Here is a 20481-nt window from a genome sequence, read left to right as displayed (position 1 = left end):
AACAACAACAGCTCCTTTCGAAACAGGGCTGGATGAGGCAACTGGGTCAAGTGGCAGATTCAGGAGTTGAAGCGGCAGGCCCCTGGCTGTTACTTCTAAGCCCCTTGGCAATTCCCCTCTGTTGGAGGACAGAGCTTGTACATGCTATGTAGCCTGTCCAGTTCCCCCAAACCTAGCCTGGTACTTTAGGTGCAGTAAATGATGCTAATCTGCTATCGTTGTTGAAATAAGATTCAACTGTCTGTCCAGGCCGTTTTTGAATGTGGAATAGGGAAGGAGTGCCAATCTGTCCTTCACTGCTAACTGCAAAATATTTGGGGCCAGCCCTGCTTCTAAAACATGTTTTTGTGGTTTTCCAGAGCTTGGTTTCAACTGTGAGGAAGCTGAAGTATACTCTCTGCATCAGTGAGATTGCTTCTGAGTTCATCATCGTCCAACCTTTTGTAGAATCCTTTTCGATGTATCCTAGCAACAAGAATGGCAATATGCACAAAGGCCATTAGGGACCCTCACTTTAAAAAATTTAATCTACCCTCAGTTGTTTTTTTTAATCTACAAATTTAAGATGATAACTTGAAGACTAAAGCATGTCTACTAAAGGATTTTCTAATTCTATTCACTTTTTTCAGAATAGTAGGAACATTATACAACAAATATTATAACCCTTGGAAAGGTTAATCAGTGTATCAGACTTAATGGTTTAATATCTTTATTATTATGACTACATGTTTCACAATTGAATGTTTGGTTAATTGTGTTTGCTTGAGTACTTAAATGATAATCTGAAAAATAACATTTCCACTCAGCATCAGCCATCTAGATAAATATTTAACAAACTGTTTGGACACTGGATAATAGGAATCCCTGGAGTCCTAAAGAACTGCTATTTCCCCCTTTAGTGTATGTTTACTGCTTCTGCCCTGTTGTCTGGTAGTCCTTGGAATCTCTGTGGTTTGCTCTTCCCCTTTTCCAAGCAACCAGAATGCATTTTTCCTGTGGTGAGTTTGTCTGAGGTCAGGTACACCTTAGAAAGTATTTTCTGCAGATGAAAGGTAAAGGTAAAGGGACCCCTGACCGTTTGGTCCAGTCGCGGACTACTCTGGGGTTGCAGCGCTCATCTCGCTTTACTGGCCAAGGGAGCTGGCGTACAGCTTCCAGGTCATGTGGCCAGCATGACTAAGCCGCTTCTGGTGAACCAGAGCAGTGCACGGAAACGCCATTTACCTTCCCACCGGAGCAGTACCTATTTATCTATTTGTACTTTGATGTGCTTTCGAACTGCTAGGTTGGCAGGACCAGGGACCGAGCAACAGGAGCTCACCCCAAATATCATCAAGCCCAAGAGGCTCATTGGTTTAGACCACAGGGCCACCCGCGTCCCTTACAGTAAAACACATTATATGTCTACTCAGAAGTCGATTTCCTTGTGTTTAATAGGCTAAGTGATTACATGATAGCAGCCTAAGCTTTGTTTAAGGGTTGGGTTTTTTGAGGGAGGATGGTTCCTGTTGCTTTTGCAGCTGTAACTCCACAGTCAAGGTCAATGGGACATAGCTGACTTCCCATGGTAAGCATGGGGTCGGCATGGTGTGGGGGGGAACTAGTTGTTTTTTAAAAAGATCATTGTCATGCTTCATTCTCCCCACCAGCCACTTTCGGTTTGTATTATTTAGCTCTTGTTACAGAACTTGTTTCTTCCCTATTTAACTTCATTGCTTGTAGGGATGAAGTATGGTGCATGACTCTCATTCTGCTAAGAAAACAAGGAAAGGGGCCTTTATTCAATCATCCATTTATTTCTGGGAAGTGTGGCTTCACGTTCTGATTTTAATCCTGAGAAGAAATGGTTACAGTGACATTTATAGACTTTATAATATGATAGAATATTTTAACCTAATTGAAGGTGTTCCATCCCTTTGAAAATAGCCATGCCCTGTACCTGTGAGGTTAACAAAACACCCGGGTAATTTAAACTGTGCTGGTAAGTAGAACAATACTCTATTCCAACAGAAATAATTAAATCAGAGCAGGATGACCTTGGCACCATGTTATTTTCCTGTTGATTTCTTAAGTATCCCAGGAAGACTTGGAATAAAGAAATAAACTCTGGAACCTCTACTGGAAGATGCATAGTCTTTGTACAGTTGTAATAAAGTGAGCATTTGAACTTCTGTCTCAAACAATTAAACTCCATTGAATAGCATAATAGGAAAATTCTGGAGAAATAATTAGTTATGCATGATATTTTGATTTGAAAAACTTTTATAGAGGTTTATAGACCACAGACATAATTTTAAAATGACAAATCAAATAAATAAGCACTTTAATGTTCTTAGTTAGGAAAACATATCATAGGAATAAAAGCTTCTCATCTGCAGTTGCTGATGTGTTTTGGAATTGTGTAGTGCTTTCGTTCATTGGATTTTATTTAGTGATAAATTGGCTTCAAGAATGGTAACATGGTTCTGCCTAGGTAGAATAAAATTGTGGTTGTTAAGTAAATTGCTGGCATTGGTAAAATGGGCTAAAAGGCTGCATTTGGTTTTCAAGTAGAGCTGTTTGGAGTCAAAGCTGCAAAGTGAACTTTCTTGTACAGGCAATTCTCAACTTACACTGGGGTTACATTTCGGGGATAGTGCATAAACTCAAAATCGCATATAGTCAAAGCACATGGGATTCAGAGTTGAGTGGGATTGCCAAAGTTATTTTTTCTTGGATGCCTGCCCCCCTTTCCATCTATCTATCTATCATCTATTTTATTGCCAAGTGCATAAAGCTGAATGCGCATAAGTTAAATAAACATAAGTTGTCAGTTATCTGTATCCTAAAAGATAGCACTGAATGACCATAAACCATGCATCTTGTTCTGAACTGCTGTACTTGACTGTTTTGTCTCCTTGCTTTTAAATTGGTGGTACCTTTTGAAGGAGAGAAATCAGGCTCTATGTTTTACATACCAACAGTGTCTTACAGCTTTTTACTAACAAGGTGTAAACTTTGACGCCTCCCTCTCTATGGAGGCGCAGGTTGCAGCTACAGCAAAGGCGGCATTTTCCCATCTCTGCCGTATTAAGCAGTTGGTCCCTTACCTTTCTCGCCCTGATCTGGCCACAGTGGTCTATGCGATGGTCACCTCCAGGCTTGATTACTGTATTTCGCTCTATGCGGGGCTGCCCTTGAAGCTGACTCAGAAACTCCTGCGGGTGCAGAATGCCGTGGCGAGACTCCTTACGGTGTCCTCACCGCAGGATCACATTCATCCAGTGCTTTACCAGCTGCACTGGCTCCCGGTAGAGTACAGGATCAGGTTCAAGGTGCTGGTTTTGACCTTCAAAGCTCTATGTGGCCTAGGACCCTCATACCCACAGGACCGCCTCTTCTAGTATGCCCCGCGGAGGACCTTAAGGTCCATAAATAACAACACTTTGGAAGTCCCGAGCCCCAAGGAGGTTAGATTGGCCTCAACCAGGGCCAGGGCCTTTTCAGCTCTGGCCCCGGCCTGGTGGAACGCCCTGCTGCAGGAGATAGGGCCCTGAGGGATTTGACATCTTTCCGCAGGGCCTACAAAATGGAGCTGTTCCACCTGGCTTTTGGGCTGGACTCAGTCTACCCCCCCATTTTTTATTTTATTTTATTTTATTGATGGAACCACTTATATGGGATTTGTATATAAATTTTCCCTCATCTCTTTTTGCTGGCCCATGTAGGACCAGCATGGATAATTGGCCCCGGTGAATATTTGATGTTTTCTCCCTTTATGGCTTTGATCTATAGGGTACCACTAAAACGAAGCTGTATTTTAAGCTGCATTTTAAGCTGTATTCTAACGTATATTTTAATCAGCTGGTTTTTGTGTGTTTGTGTTTTAATGTTTTTACTGTATTTATATTCAGTGTTAGCCACCCTGAGTCCAGGGGGAGGGCGGGGTATAAATAAAAATTATTATTATTATTATTATTAAATAATTTATACCATACATTATTTATAATGGAAAGGTTGGGTCTCCTGAATTGCAGAGGATAGTTGTGGTTGTTTTTTTTTAAGTGAGCATATTGGATCTCCTTAAAAGGCACAATTGAGAGATCTAAATTTGAGGCTGATGAGTTAGGTTTTTGTGTTACCTTTCGTCCAAATGCAGCAGTTAACTGTCTTTTAATATAACAGTGAATTAACAGTGAATTAACCTTATTGGGTAGCGAATGAATGCTGAGAAGCAAATAGGGAAAATTATATCTAAGGTTGCGTATAATTTATTCCCTATAAATATTGATTTTGAGCCGTACTTCATGGACAGTGTTGTTTGAATGCGATGCATTTAATCTCTTGTGAATATATTGACCTAGGAGTCACTGTACTGAAGACGGTTGAGCTACTTCAGCCACTTTTATTTCTCTTGGTGAATTCTCCAGCCCTCACCATGTATATTTACGACATGCTAAAAATGGTTTTCTATATGAAGGCGAACAGATAATACAAGAAAAGAGAGTGCTTAAAGAAGGTCCTAGAGGAGCAATAAGTTTGAAGAAACAATAGCTGCTTTGTTTACCAGCAAGCAATGCAGGGGGAGTGAAGACATCTCTTATATCTTATAAGATTGGAAGAGAACTGACTGATATTCTGTCATTTTGTATACTAAGCACTCATCCTGCCGTATATGCTAAGGATGTGTGTACCACCGCATCTATTCAGTTTTAGAGTTTTTGAGAAACTTAATGACTTCTCACAGCTGTCCATGGAGGCACAGGTCAATTCTGTGTCCCGGGCAGCTGTTTACCAACTCCCTCTGGTACGCAGGCTGAGACCCTACCTGCCCACAGACTGTCTCGCCAGAGTGGTGCATGTTCTAGTTATCTCTTGTTTGGACTATTGCAATGCGCTCTATGTGGGGCTACCTTTGAAGGTGACCCGGAAACTACAACTAATCCAGAATGCGGCAGCTAGACTGGTGACTGGGAGCAGCTGCCAAGACCACATAACACCGCTCTTGAAAGACCTACATTGGCTCCCAGTACGTTTCCAAGCACAATTCAAAGTGTTGGTCCTGACCTTTAAAGCCCTAAACGGCCTCAGTCCAGTATACTGAAGGAGCGTTTCCAACCACATCGTTCTGCCCGGACACTGAGGTCCGATGCCGAGGGCCTTCTGGCGGTTCCTCCCTGCGAGAAGCTAAGTTACAGGGAACCAGGCAGAGGGCCTTCTTGGTAGTTGTACTTGCCTTGTAGAATGCCCTCCCACCAGATGTCAAAGAGAAAAACAACTACCAGACTTTTGGAAGACATCTGAAGGCACCCCTGTTTAGGGAAGCTTTTAATGTTTAAAGACTATTGTATTTTAGTATTTTGTTGGAATTTTGTTGGAAGCCGCCAGAGTGGCTGGGGAAACCCAGCCAGATGGGCGGGGTATAAATAAATTATTATTATTATTATTATTATTATTATTATTTGAGACAGAAGATTTTCAGTACTTGTTTTTATGCCTGCATTGTTGCAGTAGATACATTTAATTATTACCATGTTTTATATATGTGGGGAATAGTGCCATAATTTAAAATTTTGGAATAATGCATAATTTTAAAGGCTAGAGCAATATCTCAATTATAAAACCTGCCATGAGTATGCAGTGGCTATAGTATTATATTTTTATGGATTTTAGTTGCATTGCTAATCTTAAAATATGGACATTAAAATTAATAGGGGAATTGCATAGAGAAATAACCTTAGTGCTTGTTTTTTATATAGATTTCAGCAGCAATTGTATAATTAACCACCTTTCATTTCCCCTGCTGGTATTGCATATCATAGGGTCTCCCAAACTTGGCTGTCTAGCTATTTTTTGGGCTATAATTCCCATAATCCCTGACCACTGGTCCTGCTAGCTAGGAATGATGGGAGTTGTAGACCTAAGACTGGGAAATCCTGACATAGTGTATCCCTCTTTCAGGTCCTGCAATATTTATTAAACTAAAGTTACTGGAAAATTATTAATTTAAATTCTTATCCTTAGACCAGTATATGAACAATTGTTGCATAGGCTATATATCTGAAATTAATTAATTTTGTAAGCCATTTATGATGTGGGTTTGATGGCACTATCATTTTCGGCTTTCTGCTTCCCTGAAATACCCACCTTTATATATCATTTGTCTTCCAGAGGCTTGAAACATTTTATTTCATTGATTTTTAAGTCCCAGCATGACAACCGTCTTGAAACCACTTGATCTGTGGTCAGTTATTCATCTGCTATACATAGTAAAGAATGTATGAAATAAATAGCGTGTGAAAAATATGGGATGTGGGTGGTTGCCATAATGGGAAATACTGATTGAGGTAATGAATTTCATTTCTCTTTTCTTTTTCAAGCTGGACCTGTGATATGCAGAATGCTGACCTATCCTCCAACTCGAAGAGAGTTAATAGTTGGTTGTGGTCTACAAATGTTCCAGCAACTGGCAGGTATTAACACAGTCATGTATGTATCACTTTTTCAACTTTGTTTTTTTATTTTAAAAACATGTTTCATTTGGTACGACAGAAAATAGACAAAAAGCTTTCAGTGACATGTATATTTTTCAGATACTATAGAGGGCGAGGGGTGACCAGTAGAGAAAATGTCAGGAAGCCCAGAAACAATGGAAATAGTATAAAGGTGATTTATAAATTGACAGACTCCACTTGTAAGAAACTCTCCATTTGTTGTGATGAAGCATGGGATGCAGTGCAGGAAATCTTGTCATATTAAATTGAGATGTTTGGAGATACTGTTGTAATTGTTACCCAACAGTGGCAAATGTTTGACTTTATATATGCATTCACATCACATGTAACAATATTTTGTAAATTTAATAACCACTTTTCTACTGTTTACATTGTTCTGCAGATTCCTGTGATTTTCTGTTTTTCATATCCCTGGGGACCTTCTCCTTTGTTTTAGATGTGTGCTTTTCAAATGTTGCATGAAAATGCATTGTCAACTGCATTTAGACTAATGTTCAAGGTAACAGAGCAGATTTTTCTGCAGTGCACCTATTTAAGCATGCTTCCCTACGAGGCGAAACAAAATGCACAAAATATAGGACTTGCATCAAATTACTTTGAAAATGTGATGTGTGCATATGGTAAATGGTAAAATGTCTGAAGTTCCTGAGGAAAAAACACAGTTGGAGTAGGTACACATCTTTTTTCTTTCTTTCTTTTGAAATATATTGAAACCCTGTAAGATTTATGGTACTCATTAGCTGACTTTGCTTATCCTAAACTTACAGATGTGCTTAGATCAGAAACACCTTACCAAGCAGTAGTTTGTGCAGACTGTGAATGGAACAGATCTAGTTGACAATGAGGAAGTGGAGAAGGGCGGAAGTTACTGCAAAAAAACTCTTAAATTCTAAAATGCATTACAGCAGCTCTGGTGTGGATTTATTAAGTAAATCTTTAGGCATGAAGTATTAGAAACACACAATTCAGTGTAAATTGATTTCCCCTCAGTTTGTTTTTTGGTGTTTGAGATACACACTCACATACAAATGTATGTTAGGGGACCTGCACTGTGAAATGCTTTGATACTGTAGATCAGGGGTTCCCAAACTAAGGCCCGCGGGCCGGATACGGCCCATTTGAGCCAATTATTTGGCCCCCAATGATGCCTGCCGCCCACTCTTACCGGCGCAGTGCGGCTGCCCATCTGCGGGTTGGCGCGGCACCAGAAATAGCTTGTGCGCATGCGTAATTTCCGACGCATTTCTAGCACGGCGCAGCACTGGAAATAGCTTTTGCGCATGCGTCATTTCCAGTGCACTTCCAGGTCTGTGGAGGCCCGTGCACACGCGCACAAGCTATTTCCAGTGCCGCGCTTCCCCGCCCTGTGGCCCGCCGCGCAATCAGCGCCAGAGGAACTGTCCTGAGGCTAGGTAAGTTTGGGGACCCCTGCTGTAGATTGAAAACCTGTCGCCTTGCTAGATATGACAGCAGAGTGCTTGGTAACCTTCCACACATTCTATGACCTATACATTTTAATGGCTTATTAACATAAAGATGTAGCACTGCACACATTTAGCCTTCTTTCATATGTTTCCCAGTTGACTGTATTTTAATTGAGAGGACCATGGTAGCAGAGTGAACTATTGCTTTTGCTTGGTGGGTAGGGAGGTAAATGTGCTAAACAAAGTTTTTCCATGTGCAGCTGTTGAAGAAACTGGTCTCATTATATTTACTACATGTATAGCACAGAAGGGTCATAGTTCAGTGGGGGAGAATCTGCTTTCCATATAGAAGATCACAGGCTGGGAAGGTTTCCTTTTTGGAAACCTTGTACAACCAGCTGCCAGTCAGTTTAGGCAGTGCTGAGCTAATTGACCAATGGCCTCATTCTGTATAAAGCAGCCTCCTGCGTTCCTGTATACTACTTTTTGTTTGCATTTTTATAACAGTGACTTGTGATCTGATACAAAGGAGGAAAATAAGCAAATTCAGGTACTAATTCTTTCATGCTATTATGCAATGAAGTTATATAACAACCAGCTGGAATAGCTGCTGATTGAGACAGTTCTGATAGAAGAGGAGCCAAATGACATTTGGACCCAGCTGAGCTGATAAAGGAGGACTAGCTGTTTCCTCTTCTGTCAGTTGCAACCAAATGGAAGATTCAGAGAGCCCGATATTACTGCGCCCTAAATCCTCATTGAACTTTGACCATGCCTCTGACTCCATTAGTTTGCTTGCAGAACTTTTACGATCTTCAAAATTTATTATTCCTCATTTTATGCCCGCTGTTTGTCACTGGTGTGGTGAACCTGTGTTGAGAACGTGGGACTGGGCTAACATCCTTGAATGTAGCTCCATAAGCCTCCCTAATATCCCTGCACAAAAAAGGGTTACAGCCTAGGCTTCTTACTGATATGGTGTAGCAGTCAGAGTAACACCAGAAATGTCAAGGTTCAAGGCTCCACTTGGTAGGTGACATGGTGCCAATAATTCTCTCACCCTACCCTATCTTACAGAATTGTTGCAAAATAAAATGAAGTTGCTGTGCTCCTTGGAAGAAGGGCAGGACAGCTCCGCCCCACCCTAATCTCACTGACAGATGCAGTGATTTTTATGTGATAGGGCACCATGTAAGCTTATATCTGCAGCCTAGCTGGTAGCATTACTACGTGAACAGTCTTAAATAAGTTTAAAAACAAACAAACGGGAGAATGCCATAGGCAAAATCTAGTCTATTTTGGGAAGGGTATTGGAGATAGGAAACTCCCGACTTACAGGTTGTGATGGATCAGGACAATAATAGTCATTCTAATGATGGAGGTCATTTAGAAATGCTTTATTGGAATTGGACTTGCATCATCATAATGTGACACTCGATCGTGGGGATTCAATGATAAGAAGTATAATTGAAAACGGTAAATCAGAGTGAGGATATTCAAATGTCAAATGACTAGGAGATTAAATGACCTACTGATAAACTCTTAACAAAATGATGTTGCATGAAATCATAGAAAATTAGTAGAAATTAGTAGAAATGTTGTACTTATAACCCTAAGAAACGGATAAGTCTTAAATATGAAAACTATCAGTTATTTTAATGATTACAATTCAGATAATATTTTTGTGGCTGTGAGATCCTGTGTAAGAATGCAGTAGCATTGCAGACTTCATAATTTTGCTTTGGGAGAAATGTATCGTGATGGTGTCTTTGTATTCTTCTCTGTTCCTATTTTTAAGCCATTTGTGTGAGTCTTTCACAGTCCAGCCATTTCTCCTCCTTGATCCTGCCAGGAAGTCATAGTACTATTTGATTTCAGCCTGTTGCCTTGGTAATAACTGTAATGTCACAAATTCAGCATTATAACTTCACTGCACGATCAAAAAGCTGTGAGTGTGTGCTATGTGGGAGAGAGCCCAAAGGCTTTGTTGTAATACACAGCTTTGATAATTAGTAAAACTGAGAGAGAACGACTTGCTTTTTTCAAACATAGCAGCCTGCCAGATTTGAGGTGCTGAAATTCATCTCCATTTTAAAAAAGTAACGTTCAGTCAATCAGTTTCCCTTTCACAATATTCCTATGCATCCTTCCCACTATTCATCAGATATTTGTTGATAGCCAACATTATCTGTAGCAAGAGCAAGGTATGGAAGGTAGGTATGTTTTAAAACCTCACTTAGTCACTTTAGTCTTCTGTATTTAAATGCACACTTGATGTAAGCCAAATTCATAAATTTGTTAATGGAGTTGTGCAGGAGGTTTCTTGGGCTCGTTTCTCGTATGTTTTGAAAAACACTGATCAATCAGGATGTTTACTCAGTTGTTCATCTTGGAGCTATAAATACTCCACTTTATACAACCCATTTTTCCTTTTAAAAGGGGCGGAGGGAGGAGGGACATGATTTGCCTTGAGATGAAATCTTTTGAAAGATGGTCAGTGTGAAATTTGATGATGGTTGGCAGGAATTGAACACAACCCTTGTGTAATATCCTGCTAAAGTTATTACAGCAAATGGCACCATGTCTTGCACTTTGTGGGTTTTAGTCACCGTTATTTTGAGAGCGTCAAAACGGGTTCTGCTGGTGAGAGACTGACATATCTAGGTAACCAAACTCAGCTGGAGTTTAACAAGAAACAATCTCACACCAAGATTAAGTGAGTGGGCAGGACTTGATGAAAAAGAGTCGCACCTGTGACATGCTTTCCTCCCCCAGGAGGTCTTTTGAAAATAAGGTCTTTTACCTTCTGACTGAGGTGTACTTTCCAATAGGAGGTAACTCCTTTTTATATATTATAAAATGCGTAGGCAGTTAGCAGAAGAGACTTGCTATATCATTTGGTCCAAATAGGTTCCAGTTTATTTTAATGCATGTTGTGGTTCAGTCTGCAACTATTTGTTTGTTTGTTTGACGACTGAGACAACCCACAGTTGGGCTTTTCGTGTTAACTGAACATTCTCACTTCTAAGACTCTCCAATATTTATCTACAACGACAATAGCAAAATGAAAGGGATATAGGGTCCATTCAAAAATTTGACTAAAATATGATAGAGGATAGTGCCCCTTGTGGTATTTTGTGTTCTTAATACTTCAACAAAATGTTGCCTGCAGCATTTCTTTATTCTCCCCACCCCTTGGTGCAATATATAAGCTGGCTAACACCTTTTGAGGGCCGTGGGTGACGCTGTGGGTTAAACCACAGAGCCTAGGGCTTGCCGATCAGAAGGTCAGCAGTTCGAATCCCCACGACAGGGTGAGCTCCCGTTGCTCAGTCCCTGCTCCTGCCAACCTAGCAGTTTGAAAGCACGTCCAAGTGCAAGTAGATAAATAGGTACAGCTCCGGCGGGAAGGTAAACAGCGTTTCCATGCGCTGCTCTGGTTTGCCAGAAGTGGCTTAGTCATGCTGGCCACATGACCCAGAAGCTGTATGCCGGCTCCCTCAGCCAATAAAGCGAGATGAGCGCCGCAACCCCAGAGTCGCCTGCGACTGGACCTGATGGTCAGGGGTCCCTTTACCTTTAACACCTTTTGAAGAATATTAAAGCTTAGCTAGAAATGACAAAAAAATTATTCTTACACACAAAACTAAATTCCCTATCCAGCTTGGGAACTGGGTATCTTTCTACTCTACCCCTGAAAGGCATTTTACCTATCAATTCTCTTCCTGAACCAGAAGTAGGAAGAGCTCTCTTTACTACTACTAGTAGTAGTAGTACTACTAATATATTATTTGTACCCCGCCCATCTGGCTGGGTTTCCCCAGCCACTCTGGGCAGCTTCCAACAAAGATTAAAAATACATAAAAATACATATCTCTTACATGTGATCTGATAGCTTATGAATAGTCTCTGAGAAGGTACCTACTTGAATAGCAAGGTATAGAGAGTCTGGGGAGGAAGGAATATCGCTCCTCTATGCCAACTCTGCCCCAGCTTCTGCCAACCTAGCAGTTCAAAAGCATACCAGTGCAAGTAGATTAGTAGGTACCGCTGTGGCATTTCTGTGCGCTCTGGCACTGGTCACGGTCCTCCGTGCGCCAGTAGTGGTTTAGTCATGCTGGCCACATGACCCAGAAAGCTGTGGACAAACGCTGGCTCCCCTTGGCCTAAAAAGTGAAATGAGCGTCGCACCCCATAGTCGCCTTTGACTGGACTTAACTGCCCAGGGGTCCTTTACCTTTACAGTCGTACCTCTTGTTACGAATGCTTCAGGATGCGTACAACACGGGTTACGAACGCGCCGAACCCGGAAATAACGGAACGCGTTACTTCCGGGTTCGGCAGTTCATGCATGCGCAGACGCGTCAAATGACGTCACGCGCAGAAGCGCTGAATCGCGTCGCGCACATGCGCAGACACAGCGCTTCAGGTTACGCACAGGGCTCCGGAACGGATCCCGTTCGTAACCAGAGGTACCACTGTACTAGCAAATCCATGGCCTTGGTGGTTCTTGGAAAAGGGAGGATTATTGCCAATGCAGCAAGTTGCCTGCTTGGTTGCTGCAGGCGACGCTAACAATAAATCATGTGGCAGTTTTCATGTGCCTGCATTCCCCAAAAGTGCAGGTAGCATGTTACTTTATATGTCTTCATCAACTGGTGAAGAGGGACCACTATGAATTCTGCTGCTCTCGAGGTTTGCCTTCTTTGGAAATCTGAAAACCATGGGCTCCTGGAGGTTGTGTTTTGATATGTCCCTTGTATCCAGGACTTAAGCATGTTGCAGATGTGGGAGTTCTGGATGGGTTCACTACTTGCCCTACCAGTAGCTTTGAAAATGACTCCTGCTGTTCAGCATTCATTACTTCCTACCATTTACCCTGTAACAAATTTATATGTGGAGTTCCTCTCCCCCATTTAGAAAACACATAAACAGACAAAGAAATGCATCATGAGATGTGATCCGTGTAATGTGCCTGGGAGTGGAGTGTGGCTTATTAGTAAAATAGGACAGTTCTCTTGGGAAATATGCTCTGATTTTGAATCATTTCACCCTCCTCTTGCTGTGTCTACATCATCTTAAATATGTCCGTTATAGTAGAATAGTTGCTGTGAGTGACACACACATAATTGGAGAATGTTTCAAATATATTTTGATTTGAAGTAGTCTTGTAAAAGCCAACTGAATTGTTCAAAAACATAAGTAGGTTTGGACTGCTACATTTTCAGAGGTGAACACTATTTTTTGCAAAACATCTTTGTATATTCCTTTTTGTTCCTTTTTTCCTATGGGATTAATTAACTCTAGAGATCTAATCATTCTCTCATGTGAGAAAAATAATCTGATAAGGAAGCTGTAGCTCAGAGGTAGAAATAGCTGTTACGTTTTGCCTGACTAAATATATAAAAATTAAATATCTTGCAGCGATTAACAAAAACAGATATATTAAATACTTATAGCAACTTTTCTCTTGAATTTTTTTTTTAAAAAAACTATAGGTCAGGCAAAACTGTCTAGAATTTTCTCTTTTGGCAGCGTCTCATTCAAAGAGTCTGAAATAAAAAACACACATTTTATAGTGCTATCCTCTACATGTAAACTACATGTAAACCTATTAAGCTGAATAGTTTACTTCCAAGTAAGTGGAATAAGATTACAGCCTCAGTCACTTTCTGCAGGCTATAAAATTCTAATAGCTGTGGGGATCTTTAGGTTGCTGAACTACAACTCCCATTGACCCTGAATGTTGGTCATGTTTGCTAGGACTCCCCCCTTCTTTCCAGCACTTGGATCCCTTTGTGTAACTTCCAGAATACACAATCTTAGATGATGGACACCTTTGAGCCCATGATTGAGATGGTTTTGATTAACATAAAGGCAATAATGAAATAACTGAGTTCTTAATCATTCCTTAATTATTTTTAGTGATAAGGTCAGAGTTGCCACAAAGAGCAACACTTTTATTAATCCTTATTTGCATTGCAACAATTATTTAAAATAATATCTTTCACAAATCCAAATATTTAGTTCATAACCTGATTTGATGAATTTATGGCAATGGTTTATTTGTATTGGATTATATTGGATTATATTTTGAGGTATTTTCCACTTTTGTGATTAGAATTTCTCCACACTCATAAAGTTGAAAAACTTCTAATGAAAGCCAGAAAACTGCTGCATTCACATGTAGCTCCAGCGTTTTTAATGAAAGTTTGATATTGATTGGATCCAAATGGGATTTGTTGAAATGATGAAATTTTTCAGCTCTCTGAAATGTGCCACAGATAATATGCTGATCTCCTTGAAGTGTGTGTTGTCTGTATTTAAGGTTTATTGTTTATTCCTTAGGCAGTATCTCCTGAATCACATTCTATTCTGTCTGGGTCTGCTTCAGCAAAGATGATTGAGGGATAGCAATCTGGGGGCAGTGGAGTATATCCCAGAATGCTGTGTTGATAGTCTCATCTTTCTATACAATAACCTTTGTCAGAAATTTTTATTCTTTGTGCATGATAGAACAGTGGAGCTGTGACCACTTAGATTTAATATCTAATTATGCCTAGTTACAGACATAGAGTCCAGCATGGCAGTCCAACGACCTCTTGCTTGTTGTCACTAATTTAACCAGTGTGGTTTATTGGTTGTGTGTATGCTAAGCATCCATGTATCCAAGAGGGTGAATTGAGTGTGCAGAAAGCATATGCATACTTGAGGCAGTGTGATTAAGGTTAATCTGGCCTTGTCTTTATTGCTTCTTCTGTGTTTGCCTCTTGGATTTGTAATATTTTTGGTATAGAGCCAGTTAATTTAATGATTTAATTTAAGAGCTCATTTCTGTCAAGGAGTCTTTAAAATGTGCTGCAAAATATGCAGATTGGGGTCTAGTGCTTAAATGCAGAGATGGGAAAGACACGTTCAGAAAGATAAGTTCAGAAAAACACACACACATGAATAAATATAGTGGGCAAAAACTGAAATTCCTGTCATATCATTTTCCCCCAGTAGGAAGAAAGCCTCATTTATTTCAACAGAGCTACTTCTGAGTAAAGCATACCAATTGTGTTTTATTCTGCAAAGACAGCACATTGAATGAATTAAATGACAATGAGGAAGGTGCTCTGACAAGCATACCCCAGTATCCTCCTCCATCCAGCTTCTCTTGCTTTTTTGTGCAGCTCTGGGAGGGACCCTTCCCAAATCACAGATGAGGGCATCCACATTCCTTCCTCTTAATGCTTAGCAACAGTGATTAAGAGATGGTCATTTGCAATTGTGCTGCCTGAGTGCTGAATCATAATGGCTACATCCGCATGTTGTGTGCTAACTTTCTTCAGAAATGTCTGGTCAACCCCCCACCCCCTAATAAAATATAAGAATCTGGGGCCTGTGCTGGCCTTGACCCCACCAGAATCCTAACTCTTGTACGCATCTGTCTGTAGACCTGACTCAATTCTGTTACTCCATTTTCCTTCCAGTTCTTCAAACCCCCTAATAGTTCATGATTTTCCACATTCTGTATTGCAAAAGATAGCAATAAGGTGACAACCCTGGATTTGACTTACTTTTAAACCTTTTCCAGACCATATTCAGTTCAGATTTTCCCTAAACAATTTATGTTGGTGTAAAGAATGAAGGTTTACACATTCTCTTTGAGTTGGGATGGCTATCGGCCAGCCTGTTCCTTGCCTTGATAAGCCTTCCTTTTAAGTGAGAGGGAACCATGGGCTGGCCAGCACATGCTTTCAAAGTCCTCATCTCTGAGCAGCCTCCTCACCTAAGGAAGGGACATTTTGGAACACTAGAAGGTATAGATTGCATTGTCAGAAATAGAGGGAATGATGCTACTTCAAGATGTGTTTAAAATGAGGCATTCTGAGATGATCAACAAGGCTGTGGATGTTGGCTGTTCTTGATCATAGATTCGAAAAGTTTAATTCTGGGATTTGTAGCTGCCAGACATTTTCTTTGTAGGTTCCCATGATCACTGAATAATATGCCAAAACAGATGGAGCAGAAGCAAACATTTCAAGTTTGTGTGTATCAGGAGCCAATGCTGCCAAATTAGTACTCAGATGGCATACACATTAAGATTACTATGCAGTTAACTGTTGTTGTTGTTCAGTCGTTCAGTCATGTCCGACTCTTTGTGACCCCATGGACGAGAGCACACCAGGCACGCCTATCTTTCACTGCCTCCCGCAGTTTGGCCAAACTCATGCTAGTCGCTTCGAGAACACTGTCGAACCATCTCATCCTCTGTTGTCCCCTTCTCCTTGTGCCCTCCATCTTTCCCAACATCAGGGGTTTTTCCAGGAAGTCTTCTCTTCTCATGAGGTGGCCCAAGTACTGGAGCCTCAACTTCAGGATCTGTCCTTCCAGTGAGCACTCAGGGCTGATTTCTTTAAGGATGACTAAGTTTGATCTTTTTGCAGTCCATGGGACTCTCAAGAGTCTCCTGCAGCACCATAATTAAAAAGCACCAATTCTTTGGTGATCAGTCTTCTTTATGGTCCAGCTCTCACTTCCATACATTACTCCTGGGAAAACCATAGCTTTAACTATGCGGACCTTTGTCGGCAAGGTGATGTCTCTGCTTTTTAAGATGCTGTCTAGTTTTGTCATTGCTTTCCTCCCAAGAAGCAGGCGTCTTTTAATTTCGTGACTACTGTCACCATCTGCAGTGATCATGGAGCCCAAGAAAGTAAAATCTCTCACTGCCTCCATTTCTTCCTATTCTATTTGCCAGGAGGTGATGGGACCAGTGGCTATGATCTTAGTTTTTTTGATGTTGAGCTGCAGACCATTTTTTGCGCTCTCCTCTTTCACCCTCATTAAAAAGTTCTTTAATTCCTCCTCACTTTCTGCCATCAAGGTTGTGTCATCAGCATATCTGAGGTTGTTCATATTTCTTCCAGCAATCTTAATTCCGTTTTGGTATTCTTACAGTCCAGCCTTTCACATGATGAATTCTGCATATAAGTTAAATAAGCAGGGAGACAATATACAGTCTTGTCGTACTCCTTTCCCAATTTTGAACCAATCAGTTATTCCATATTCAGTTCTAACTGTAGCTTCTTGTCCCACATAGAGATGTGGGACAACTACCATGGCCTAAATATTCCTGTAATTTTTGGTACATTTTGTGGGGATGGGGCAAAAATACCCCCAAGATTGGATTAATGTTTGGTGTGGTAAATGAAATAACCCTTCTGGGAAGGTGTAGGTTTAAGATTTTTTTAAGCAACAAAAATGTTTCAACACTTCAAGCAACTCACTTGCCCTTAGCATCCAGCAGTCAACCCCACCTAAATATTCATCCATTTTAGGAAAATTAGTACAGTGATATCTTGGGTTACAGACGCTTCAGGTTACAGACTCCGCTAACCCGGAAGTAGTACCTCGGGTTAAGAACTTTGCTTCAGGGTGAGAACAGAAATCGCACAGTAGCGGCAGCGGGAGGCCCCATTAGCTAAAGTGGTACCTCAGGCTAAGAACAGTTTCAGGTTAAGAACAGACCCCCGGAACGAATTAAGTTCTTAACCCGAGGTACCAATGTACAGTCAAACCTCAGTTGTCTAACATAATCTGTTCCAGAACCCCGTTTGGCTTCCGAAACATTCAACAACCAAGGTGCGGCTTCCAATTGGTTGCAAGAGTTTCCTGCACTCAAGCGGAAGCCATGTCAGATGTTTGGCTTCTGAAAAACATTGGAAAACCAGAGCATTTTCTTCTGGGTTTTCGGTGTTCAGGAGCTGAAATGTTCCAAAATGGAGGCGTTTGGGAACCGAGGTCTGACTGTAGTCTTATACTGAATCAGACCACTGGTCCATTTAGCTCTGTTTTATTTATTCTGGCAGGCTGCAGCTCTCCAGTGTTTCAGACAGAGGACATTGCCAACCCTACATGGAAATGCTGATACCTTCTGCATAAAAAAAAAAACTGATGCTCTATGAGCTACATCATCATCAAAAACCCCACATTCTATGGATACGAATAGTTCTGCAAAAGTGGGGGTGATACTAAGTTCAGTTTGATTTCATTTACATTGTATCTTGAAGGCACAGAATAATAAATTTAATTGGTCTTGTGGCATATTGTTTATGTAAATGTTGGTGTTGGCAACTCTCTCTTTTGAAAGACAATGGAGTGTGCTTCTGGGGCATTAGCAGCACTAAAGTGACCCCCCAGAATGCAAGCCTGGGCAGGTTATATAGAGTTCCTGGGCTGCCCAGATGACAAAATCCACCCCCCCCTCTCTCTCTCGGCCTCGCTAATGTGGTCCAAAGGAAAGCACAGCAATATGTTTGGCACCAGCTGGGCGGCTGGAGTTGCCAGAAGGAGGTGTACAAGGTGCCATCCAACTATTTTAGGGACTCCACTCTGGATTTGTGTAGAATTTACTATTTAGCCTTTTTTTTTCTCCTGAAGATAATTCCTCAAGGCAGTGGAGGTTTAGGATCAGAGTTTTCCTTCTGCTATATGGGCTACCTTCCCAGGTTATGTAATACGTAGAAAGTAATGACATTAACCTTTACTGCCCAATGGAAAGCTTTGCTTTCTTCCTCATGTGTAGTGAGTGGTAGATAATATCCTAGGACCAAAGGAATAGCCATATTTAACCTGATTTGCAGGTGGTTTGCATGAGGTGTGTGCCTAAGTCAGTGGTGGCGAACCTGTGGCACGCGTGCCAGATTTGGCACGCAGAGCCCTCACTGCTTCCACGAGCACCATTGGCCCATCCGTGCTGTTGTTGTTTTTTCCCCATTTTCTCTCCCCCCCCCCCCCGGCTACAGCTTGCGTCTGCTGTTAAAACCCGGAACCTTTCCTTCTTTCTTTCTTTCTTTTTCTTTTTTTGCTGTTAGCCAGAGATTGTGTTCAGCAATTGGTCTGTTTTTCAATTTGCTGCGCCAGTGGCTGTTTCTGATTGGGTGTAACAGCGTTCGTTTTTTAACCCTTATTGTGCTGGGGTTTTGGGGCGCTTTAGCAGACGATGATGTCGGTGCTGCACGTTAGTTCCAGCGAAGGTATTATTCATCATTTATTTCTGTTCTCTCTCTCCCCAAAAAAGCTCAGCAGCTTGGGGGACCCCCCCCAAAAAGCAAAGCAACTTTTGTGTGAGACCCCCCCAAAAAGCTCCAAAATTTTGGTCAGCAGCTTCCCCCAAAAAGCTCAACAACTCTGGGCACTTTGTGATAAATAGGTGGGTTTTGGTTTGCAGTTTGGGCACTCAGTCTCTAAAAGGTTCGCCACCACTGGCCTAAGTAAATGCATAAAAGCCTTTAACTCGCACTAGGGTCTAGATTCTTGCTGCAGATGGTGAAACAGTCTCTAGGCAACCATGCTGAAGAAATGCATGGTTCAGGTGCTCTTTCATAATGTATATGAGTAACATGAAAACTTGGGGTCAAGTCTGGTATAGGTCATGAATCACCTCTTGGCCCCGCTGAACATATTGAATACAGTAAATGCATTGTACATAGCCTGCTGCAGTGATATTTACTCAGGACCATGGGAGCAGTCTACACTATGATATTTAAGCATACTGAAGCTTTAGTAACTGTTAGTTTCACAGCTTAGTTTTGTAATGATTGTCACTGCGTGTTAAGATTATTTCTTATATCAACTCCTGATTTGTAGTTGGATTGTTTAAATTACTAGTGTGCCCGTACCCTGAAATATTTGGATAGAGAGTAGGTTCTAAATATTTTAATAAATAATATTGAGAACATACACAAAAAAGCTATTCAGAAATAACAACTGTGCCTGTTGCATCAAAGGTTGCTTTAAAATTTAAGGTTGGTGGGCACCTAAAGATATGCATTTATATTCTTTATATATAATTAGTCTAATATAATATCTCAATGTTTGATCAAGAAAAGAAAACCAGTATTCCCAGGAATTGTCTACTTTTAGACTGGGGGCTCTCACTGATGTTAATTAAGCAGTCCTAAAGGTTTCTTTTAAAAAGTTAAATTATGCAAGGTAAATATTACTGATGTAGCACATTTAATTAAAAGTTGAAAAAGGAGAAAATAATGAGATGGTTTCTGTGTGTGAACTTAAACTTGAAGTGTTCCTAGAATTTTAAATACCTTCACTATGCTATTCAAGAATAATTTGGTTCAAGAGAATGATTTCATTAGGGGATAAAGCTCTGTATGCAAAGAAGACTGTGTTAATGCATTTTCATAATGTTGAGGAATTGTGCAGTCTTTTCTATTTTTTACTTGTAAATTATAGCCTATGTCATCATAGTGAGGGATGTTGGCAGGGGGGAGGGGGGACGTAGAATGTGTAATTTTAAGGTACCATGGCTTGATTTATCTACCAGCCCAAAAGCTAGACAAGAGTTTTGTTATATAATTAAAAACAGGAAACATCTGACTCTGCCCATTTACAACTTAGTCCAGTACCACCTAATGACCAAGCTATATAATGATCCCATCCACACAGTTTTAGTTTAGCTGCACTGTGACAATTGAGTATCAAACAAAACAAAACATGCATGGCATGACCTGACCTACTCTCCCTTCTGTCACTAGGAGGAAGCCATCTGAAATGGG

At 40.9% G+C, this 20481-nt stretch overlaps 1 protein-coding gene across 1 annotated transcript in view; it reads left to right on the top strand.

Annotated features, from left to right (window-relative positions):
• Positions 1–20481, top strand: part of SLC2A13 (solute carrier family 2 member 13) — a 94483-nt gene that overhangs the window by 31330 nt on the left and 42672 nt on the right. The window contains exon 4 of the mRNA XM_033162939.1: positions 6360–6468. Coding sequence (XP_033018830.1) covers positions 6360–6468 — 109 coding nt within the window. The remainder of the gene's footprint in view (positions 1–6359; positions 6469–20481) is intronic.

This window comes from Lacerta agilis, chromosome 10 (assembly GCF_009819535.1).
Source record: "Lacerta agilis isolate rLacAgi1 chromosome 10, rLacAgi1.pri, whole genome shotgun sequence".
In the NCBI taxonomy this organism is placed as follows: Eukaryota; Metazoa; Chordata; class Lepidosauria; order Squamata; family Lacertidae; genus Lacerta; species Lacerta agilis.
This window is presented reverse-complemented; position numbering and strand designations above follow the sequence as displayed.